Below are 10536 nucleotides of genomic sequence, written 5' to 3' on the forward strand. Positions count from 1 at the left end.
TGTGAACTAAATTAAAAACAAATATTACTTTGTACCGTTGATTAAATATACAGAATTAATTGAAGGTCTAAAAAAATATTGAACTGAAATTAAAAAATTTAATTAGATAAATTGGTTAATATTTAAATGTGAACTAGTTTAATGGTGATGAAAATATACAAAAAATAATGTTTTTAGATCCATGAGTGACTAAGGATAGTAATGGGTACCCGGATCTGTGAGTACTTGCACAAAATACCAGTGGCAAATCGAGTTTGGGTCCATGTTTTTGAACATGCAGGTAATTGAGAACCAAAATTTTAGGATTCGTTGTTGGATAAGTCTAGGTCTGGGTAATGAGGTATCCAGACTCACGACTACCCAGACTCGCTCTTCCTTCCTATATATTGTTAATCCATAATGTTATATTGTTAATCATAAATGTGATTGTTATGTTGTTAAAGATTGTTAAATAGTGACATAAATGATGTTTATTGTTAAGTAGTAATGTGATATTATGTTGTTAGTTTATATGTATAATTCAATATTTTGTTAATTGAACAATTTTCACAAACCAATTTTATATAATATTAAAATGGTATATTTAAAATGTGTTTAAAATTTTAAATATTTTTATAATTTTTTCTCTTGTTAATTACCTAAATAAGATATAAGATTGTAGGAAGCAAATACACAATTACATAAATTACTCGCAATTATAATGTTCTTTGAATTTATGGGTACCCGCAGATTTGTTGGGTACCCAAAGACATGTGGTAGCTGATCCAACAGGTATCTGCACAAGTTTGGGACGGGTCTAAGTCCAAAAGTGAAACAACATGGCAGATCTGAGCAATGCACTATCCAGACTCATTGTCATCCTTATTGGTGACTCACAATATTCTATAATGAGATATATTCAAAGATAAATAATGAATATAATAATAGTTAGATGATAATGAAAGAAATAGAGCAAACATGACATGATAAAAATACAGTTTAATATGTATGTACTGACAGTATAAGTGTTTTTTACACTGTCAGTAAATTATCTATCATTGATTTCTTAACCACTATTGACTCTCAAACAAAAGTAATACAATCAATGATGAATGATGCACTCACAGTGTAAAATACTTTAAGTGCATAAATTTTAAACTCTGAAAAATAAAGGGGGCAAATATATAAAGATAAAAAAGAAAAAGGCAAACATGTCAACTTAAAAAGGAAAATGGACAAAATTGTAAACTTAAAAAATAACACACTACATCCTCATTTTTTCTCATAAGGGAGAAGTTGTGGGGCCCATATAATTTTTCCTCCCACCTCCCTATGCATCAGTTGTACCAAATGAGAGAAATTGTCAAACTCTCCTCTTTCTCTCTTTCCTTCTTAAATCACTTCTACCAAACAAAGCAATAATGTTATTGACATAAATAAAAATCGAATATTATTTGTTCATCGTAATGTATGTTAACACTATATATATATATATAATATACAAATCCAAATCAAAAGAAGACGTATGAGTAAAACATATTGGAAAGTTATAATTTTTAAATGTAGGATGAAACATTTCCAAGTTATTCCATGAGAATAAAAACAATTAAACATAATAATATATTTTGCTTAAGAAAGTTCTATAGTTGGAAATTTTTTTTTACAACTTGAAAGTTGAAACAAATGTTCGTAAATAGTTAAGATCATTCCGCTCAGTTTTTGATATACATTCATGTACATTAGGAGTTTCTCCCTAATTTATCTCAGGTTGAATTTCATTATCAACTCTACTTTCCATATCATTTCAAAAAATAAAAATAAGGAAACAAAAATAAACGTATACTTTCAAAATAAAACGGATGGAATATATAAATCCTATATATTTTCACTGGCAATTCAACTGGGTTTAATTGTGTGAACTTTGAACATAGGCAACTATTCTACTCTTCCAATGTACAAATAAACAGTGAATACTGGCATAGTGTTAATAACTGGTAACTATGAACAATATGCTGCAAAATGATATCACAAACATAAATAGAAGAAAATCTACATCAAACCCCACCAAAAATGTTGTCCACAACTTTATAAATGAGTGAAGCCACATTCTCATCAGCAGTAGTAATAACAGCACTGGTGGTTTCAATCTCTATCAAGGCTTTGCAAGGGTCTTGTGTGTGAAGAATACATAAAGTTTGTGATTCAGTGTCGCTAGCGGGTTCCAGAGATGCATTAATGCCTACTTTTGATAATGCAGCCAATAGCTTTTCGGAATCAGGTAAGCTGCAATGTACCAAAGACCTGCTTATAGAATGTTTCGGATCGTTATCCGGGAGCAAGTGATATCTTGCATTTTCCATGAATAGCTCCCCCTTTAATCTACAGATTTCAATTTGTTGATTTTTAAATGTTATCCTATAAAGGTGGGAAGCCAAATCCTTTGCAATTTTTAACTCTGAACTGTTCTTTTGGCATGATACTTCAAAAGTTTCAGCTTCAGTGTAATGCAAAACTAAAAAAGGCTTCTCACTTGGAAAATTGATCTGCAACCTCAAATCCTCAGGGAACTAGAGAATGAAAAACAGTAAAAACAAAAACAGATAATCAGTTCATAACACATGTATACATATAAAACAATGTGTATAAAGGATAAAGCAAACTTTGTACAATTACCAGAACCGTCTTTGGCTGTAATGTCTGCAACAAAGGTTGAACTTTCCGCAACCTAAATGTTGAAATCAAAATAGAGAGATAATGCTCAATACATAAATCAATTTGTTGTTACCAAAAACTATACTTTCTATTAACTGAATTTCAAAGAAAGCATAATTTTAAAAATAGACTAAAAAGTATCACGAAAAGGTAACTTGAAATGGGGAAAGAAAAAGGACACAACGATGTAGTCCTATTTCCTGACTGAAAAAAGATAACATTTGGTAACAGGGAGCATATCCATAAACTATTAATCTACAATGTTTATAGGCCAACAGTTATCAGGATTGTATTTTACATTATTAATAGGTTTTTCTCTCATGTTCTGTGGCTCTATCAGTTATAGGGCTAGATGTTTTTACAGATTCAGAAAATGATTGGTGAGAACAATGAGACGTATTCATGAATGTGCATATTGGAAGAAGCAACTAAAGGAAAGGTAAACTTACCCGATCCCAGAGGAAAACACACACTGAAGAACCTTCATTGCAATTGGCTGGAAAGGTAAGAGTGCCAGCTCAGGATTCAGCACATCCTGCAAATAGTGAATTCAATGCAACATTGGTCAAAGCCATTCCAACATCATTAAAAGGACAAAACTTAGAAGACCACGTATATCAGTATACGTTTCTCTACAAAAAAGGTATTCAACAAATAAAATGACAGCAATGAACCATCAGAGGTACTTGTGTTATAGAGGGAATACATCACACCTCAAGGATAAGTAAAGATTTTGGATCCCCACACCAACATCGAAGCAGATGAACAGCAGGACCAATACGCAGACTCCAGTGACCACAAAATACAATGCATGGTTCCTGCCAATTCATTCTATGAGCAATTCAAAAAGAAAGTTCAGGTAAACAATCTTTTACTGATGCAATTTAATAAAATTGAATGCTTCTCAATTGTCTTAGCTGAGGCTATGATCAGAAATTCTAATTGAGTTAGGAAATACAATTTGCCCCAATAATTAACATTTCTAAAGGACATGATTTTGCATCTAGAAAGTGAAAATGGCACTAAATTTTATAAATCATTTCCACTAACCAACATTTCATTATAAGAGAGAAGAGAAGGGAAAGATAAGGAGAAAATCTTACAAGAGTTTGTGTGCATGAATAGCAGGGACTACATGAATCCTTTTCTCCTTTAGGAGCTTAACATATGCAAACAATAATTCCCCAGCAAATAGCTGCAATACCGATCAAAGTAGGTAAAAAATGTCAAATTTTGTAAATAGAAATATGCAAGTGCCATGGAACAAATTCATGAATATAAAAGTTCGTACCCTTTCTTGCCGTTGTTTGCAAAGCCACTCCGGTATGATGTTAAGAAATGCTAGTAATTCTTCAGCCACTGAAGAAAATATATAAACTGGAATCTACAAATACAAGAATAATTAACAGAAGAAGAAAGTGAGAAGTCATCAAAGGTTTTGCTCCAAAACTTCCATTTGCCAGTTATGTTTATTTGATTAGAAAACTCCATTGATTCCCACCCCAATTTACAAACTTTTGATGGAACTTTGACTTTCCCTGTCTTTCCCACATCAACCATAAAAAAAATGAAAAAAAAAATTAAACAACGAACACCGGCAAGCAATATCATGGGTCTAAGACTCTTAGCAAACAAAAATACAAGAAAATAAGAAACACAAAAAGAATCTGAGACTAGTACCACATAAATTGCTAAAGACAGGCATTTTACCACTGTAGATTTTCTAGAACAAAAAAAACAAAGCCTTTTCTCACTAGGTGAGATCAGCTACATAGATCAAATGACATCATTGCTTCTATTGTAAACCATGTCTTCAAACTTTCCATTTTAAACTAAATCATTCTTAATGGTTACACATAACTTTTCTCGGCATTCCTCTGCCTCCAACGGTTGGTGTATCCTCCACCTAATAGACTTTATTTATTGAGACTATAATGGTCATCTCCTGACATTACCAAACCACCTAAGGTGAGATTCTACATTTTTTTCCTTTGTAGGTGCTAGTGTCCCTCTGATGCACTCATACCTAATCTTTATTTTGTCTTGTATCTCAAATCAGCTACCCACAAATCCTTACCCCGGTAACATTGACTTCATCATATTCTTATTGGCTTTTTATTGCCTAGCATTCAGTACCATACAACATTGTGGCTAATAAAAAGATATGGATAAAGGCATGTAGTTTTGGAGAACAGAATACAGCAATTCTAAACAAGGCTAAATGATGATATGACCCCAGCAAAATATATTCCATTGTTCTTTGACTTTGATAAGCATTCAATAGAGAACATACTACAAAAAGAGAGGATACCTTCAAAGCTGAAGCATCTAGTGATGTTGCAATTTCCTCCAAAAGCTGCAAAATAGTTCCTAGTCGATTAACAGGAATAAGAACCGAACCACCACCTTTGACACACTCTATAGCACATGAGGATATGAAAATCAGTTTCTCCTTTTCTTCTAAATTTTCATCAGAGTTGAGGTTGAATTCATCAAAATTTTGAAAACTGCATTAATAATCAACATGGAAGTCAATCTTACCAGAAGAATATTTTCATTACCACACCTTATGGCAAATTGAACTATTAGCAGAAATAAGCAAACAATTGTGTCTATATATAACTCAAGCTTGAAGGGAATAGAATTTCAAAATACCATACCTCATAGGTAATAGCTTATCAGCAGTTGGAACAGAGTAATTATCCCCTTCCTCAACATCTTGTGTATCACACAAGGATGAGAAATCTGAATAAATTAACGCATTAGTCCCATGTAGACCGCGGTAATCAAAACTCATTGCATGAGCAGAAATGAAGCTGGAGCTCGAAAGATATGCAATATCTCCCTTTGGACCATTTAGAACCCAATTACAACTACCTATTTCTACACCTGAGCTGAATGCTTTTATAACCACTGTACCATTATAGCAAGCTTCCTCAGCATATTTAAGTGTGTGGACCTTTAGTATGCAATCCTTCACGTCAGCTGCACTGAGAAATTTCCCACGTTACAACCTCAAAAACCAAAATTTACTATATTTTAATTTGAAGCATAAATGAACTGAGCTACACTGTTCACATAATAGTGTAAGGACTAAGGAGCAAGGCATTAACAACACTAACAAGTAATATATGACTTAGATGGGATTTCCAAAGGAGTGTATAAAAGTAACACAAATACTAATTCAAATAACTGGTGGATTCCCATAAGAGAGTTAATTCCAACCATCTCTGACTTTGTGTCAGGTTAGGGTGATTTTAATTGCATTTATTAACCAGTATCTAGCAACAACTAAATCAGTAACATCTGAATGTGAAACCATTATAATTGCTCAATCAAAAGATAATCAAATACATCAGCACATGAAGTAGTCAAGCATACTGCTTTAAGCTTCAGATAAATAATCTTTAGTCCTTTCCTTTGTAAATTTGTGATAAAATTCAAACTATATTAAGAGTAGCTCACCTGTATAAGGGCATCCACCCACCCAACTCCACTCCTTCTCTGCCACAGATTATCTCTCTCAATACAGAAGGAAGCATTTCAAGTTCTTCCTGCCTCAGCCATGGAGGGAAATCAGATTTCTCTGATCCATAAAACTGCCTCAATTCGGCATGCATTGATACAAGATCCTCCATCATTAGCTGGCCTAATCTTGCTGATGCTTCAGTTACATAAACCTAATCAATAGAAACAAAAAACTAAGCAAACAAAATTAGGGGATAGAGATTGACAAAAATGAGACCATATATTTCAATCAACAAAAAACAATCTTACGTCAACAGAAGAAATACCTTGGCTGAGAAACCCTTCATTCGAGTAATAAAGGGCAATCCCAGAATACCCATCGGACTGGAGATTAATACGACATCAATGGAAGAGATATTCCATAAATGCAAGTTCTTGACAGTCTTGCACCAAGGTTCTTCAAAAATTAAACTTTTAGCATCAAGGTGCTTTTCAATTTTCTGTCTCTTCTCAGACCCAACATTTGAGTTCAGAAGATCATTGGCCTCATTGTTGTTGCTTTCTTCAAATGGCAAGGCATCAAAAGCAGTAGGTACAGGGGAAAAGGCAATGAGAGCAGAAAGGTCTAGTGGGCAATCCATTAAGATTCTGATCCCACAGAAATTCAGCATGTGACACGGTGGCAAGTGAAATCCACCGCCCTTGCTCAAACATGTCTGCAAATCCAAAAAAGAAACAAAGATTTAAACCACTAAAAATAACTTTTTATGGAATGTAAACATAAGTTTCTTTCATATGCCACTACACAACACAAACGGATACAGTTAGTAACTCACAAACTTCATGTGTCCTCTAGCTTCCTGTAAAAGGTAGGAGTGACTAGTGGCTAGGGAAGAAGAAAAGTGGACGAACAGGAGGGCAAGAACTTCTGGTAGCACGTTGTCGCGAAAAGGCCTACAAATTCACTTCAAATAAGAGTCCAACTTGAAAAAATTGCAAATGGAGCAGAATCAAACAAAAATACTTTTAAATACAAATATATTTTATCTCTTGTTCTCAGGGCAGGTTGACTTGTCCAAAGTAGCATACAGAAGCAAAATCAGATGCACCAAAACACCAAATGTTAATCATCAAAGTGTGAATGAATAATGCATTGAAATCTGTACAAGCTAATGACAAAATAGAGCATCCAAAATATGGAAACCGTTATATAATTAGGCCCACCTCGGGCTGGGTTACATTTGAGCTACTAAAAAGTTGCCTAAACCTGCCCAATGTGGACAGCAGGCTTATTCATGTTGGCCCAGCAATCTTTCATTTTAGTTTTAAAAAATGCAACACATGTACAAACTACAAATACACTACTTTTAAGTTATAATAAAAGTAAGGAATAAGGATCACAACAACAACTAAGCCTCAATCCCACTAGTTGGGGTCAGCAACATGGATTGATCGACGCCATAATACTCTATCATAAATCACATCCATTGACAAAGCATTCCCTCTAAATATTTCCTAATTGTTTAAGCATTCCCTCTAAAAAGTGGACTAACCTCCATTTGATCGACTCTCCTTATTGTGGCTTCTACCGGTCTCATTCATACATGCCTAAACTACCTAAGGAACAATGTCCAAACCAACATGCCTATGCATGCTTATTATACATAGTTGATCCTAAACCCGGATAAAAGGTGAAGGATGTATTAGACAGTCAACAGACGACATAAGACTTTGTCGAATCTCTATGATATAGGGAATAATGATTACATTGTGACTGAAATTCATTGGAACGATAAACAAAAGAGGTTCCAAATACTGTGAATGAGAACTGTGACCACTCCCATGGATGTCCACTATAACAGAAACGGCACAAAATTCTCTCATGAATTTGTCCCCAAACTTAACATACATAGTAAGTAAACAATTCACCACATACAAATCAGTGTTAAATTCAAACTTAAACACAACAATCAGGAAGATACAATGATACATGATTAGATATATAGCCCAATACCGTTTTCAACAGATTACTTTTACTGTCTAATAAGTGTTTAAACAAACAAATAAATTAAAATAAATAAATAATAAGATGCCAGCTTAGAGCGGCAATCACAAATCCCTAATTTTTGCTCATATATGATAACAGCTTCCTAGAACCTCATATTTTAGTTCATTGAATAATTTATTGTAAATAGGCACAAAAAGTTACCCAAAATAACAAGGATACCTGAGCTTAGTTAATTCCTAAGCTTTCAAATAAGCTACAGTTTGGAATTATTTAAACATGTAATGGTTGATAATAATAGCAAAATAAAATGAAAGAAGAATTTGTTATTGTTAGTGTTAGTGCAGTGGTTACCTAACGTAATCACGTGAAAGCAATTGAAGCAAACGCAGTAGTAGGGATGAACGAGGACAGCTACAATGTCACTTTTCCGTGTTCGCGCCCTTGAAGGAACAAAGCGAAGATGTTTTGATTTTCAGAAACCAGCCGTATGAGCAACAGCATGAGCAGCAGATTCACTCCCACAATATAACAATCCCAACCTGATCTAAATCACATTCACCATAGAAAATTCTAAGAACAAACACCACATCACATATCCAATAGTAGAAGCAAGTACCCCAAATCTAAGAAAAATTAACGCTGACAAGGGAAAATGATAAACTCGTACACTAAAGCCATTTACCCGAATTATATATTCTACACACATATAAGATAAGCAAGATAGGGTATGAAAAAAATAATAGTTGTTCCCCAGCGTGTCTCCACCGCCACCAGTTGTTCTTGATCGTGCCCCCTTCTGTACCGTCGCCTCCGTAGAAAAGTTACGACCCACGGCCAGCCACGTCCGAATGGAGCGGAACACTATTTCGGACGAGAGTGGAGAGAGAGAGAGAGTTAACGTTGACGAGGGCGGTGACGAGGACACTGGTGGTGGATGATGCAGAAGGAACCACGCTAATCCTCCAACAAGGGTTTCGGAGTAGTCACCTGTATTAGCAAATCCCTTATTTAAAAGATGGGTCGGCTGAAAAATAAATAAATTTAAGATTCTAATATAACGAGGAGCTGAAAAAATCATGTTTATATCTTCTTTGTAATATGTATGCGCATGTTTTTAGTAAAGATTTATATGTACTTATTGTTAATTCATATATTATTTATTTGTATTATTATTCTTTAAGAGTTAATCATTATTGAAAATGAACGGTACATGATGGACTAACATTATAGAAATTTTTTACACAATTGATGCATATATTGTTTTTTCAAAATTCATATACAATCAATATATACTATTTATTTGCATTACTTTTTTTAAAAATTAATTATAATTAAACCTGAATACTAAATGATGGAATGACATGTATTAAACTCATATATGGTCAACGCATAATTTTTTCTCTTATATCATATGCATAAATTTAATATTTTTATGTAGTAGTGTAAAACAATTACACTACTATTGATGAGTATTATTTAGAAAATAAGATAACTAATACATGAATATATGAATAATAAATGATGTATCATATTTAAAAATTACGATAGTTCACATATGAATAATAAATGATATTCCAACTATAATAAAAAAAATTATTAACAATATATAGATATTAGACTTATAAAATAATCACAATTAAAAAAAATAAGTTTTAAGAAATAATGCTGAAAATTCATTTTACAAGTGCCCGATTTTTTCAAGAGAAATAATTCTGAAGACTTATTGCACTGAAAAAAATTAATGCTCTATTGTAAAATTTCAAATATTTTATATTTTTGTTACCAAATAAAAATAACTTCCTTTGTGAGATTGATATGTGAAAGAAAAATAACATCACTCTTATTAAAACATTAAAGCTCGTTCAAACTCATTTTCTTACTCTCTAACTCATAATTGTTTTTGTTACAATTCTAGCATTTTATAAGAATATTTATACTAATGATAGTATAATTCTTAATTTTAAAGTAATTTGATCGTCATTGAAAATGCATCAAATATACTTTAATTTTGTATCTTTCTATAAACAATTTTCTAGACACCTTAGAATATCATTTATCATATTAATTATGTCTTCTAATCATGGAGAAATCCAAGTTTAACTTCTAATCATAGAGAAATCCAAGTTTAACTTCTAACACCATTCCTTAAACTTGATTTCATAATACCAAGCATTTTCTTCAACCTCAAGCACAAATTGTCTTTGAGTGGATTTGTGAAAATATATGGAATTTGATACTGTATGCTTTGTTTGGTTGAGGAAAGAAAGTAAGAAGAAAGAAATAAGTGAGAGAGATAATAAAGAAAAAGAAAGTAGTGAGAAAGTGGATGAATTTTTATATTGTTTAGTATGAGAGAAAGTAAAGAGAAA

The 10536-nt window shown here is 32.8% G+C and overlaps 1 protein-coding gene across 3 annotated transcripts; it reads right to left on the minus strand.

Moving 5' to 3' along the window:
- Window positions 1–1844: 1844 nt before the first annotated feature.
- Window positions 1845–9147, minus strand: LOC109340861 (integrator complex subunit 9-like). 3 transcript variants are annotated; one of them, XM_019578621.1, is made up of 13 exons: window positions 8850–9147; window positions 8519–8711; window positions 6996–7113; window positions 6486–6875; window positions 6157–6371; window positions 5352–5681; window positions 5003–5198; window positions 3983–4075; window positions 3795–3886; window positions 3405–3522; window positions 3141–3226; window positions 2653–2704; window positions 1845–2546 (listed from the first exon to the last, which is right to left on the minus strand). In XM_019578621.1, exons 3-13 carry the CDS (start codon window positions 7002–7004, stop codon window positions 2034–2036), a joined length of 2094 nt encoding a protein of 697 aa, XP_019434166.1. In that variant the 5' UTR covers window positions 7005–7113; window positions 8519–8711; window positions 8850–9147; the 3' UTR covers window positions 1845–2033. The 3 variants fall into 3 exon arrangements, with proteins under 3 accessions (XP_019434166.1, XP_019434167.1, XP_019434169.1); XM_019578622.1 differs by having other exon boundaries at window positions 6996–7124; XM_019578624.1 differs by lacking the exon at window positions 8850–9147 and having other exon boundaries at window positions 8519–8765.
- Window positions 9148–10536: the final 1389 nt, after the last annotated feature.

Source organism: Lupinus angustifolius, unplaced genomic scaffold, assembly GCF_001865875.1.
Source record: "Lupinus angustifolius cultivar Tanjil unplaced genomic scaffold, LupAngTanjil_v1.0 Scaffold_268, whole genome shotgun sequence".
NCBI lineage: Eukaryota > Viridiplantae > Streptophyta > Magnoliopsida > Fabales > Fabaceae > Lupinus > Lupinus angustifolius.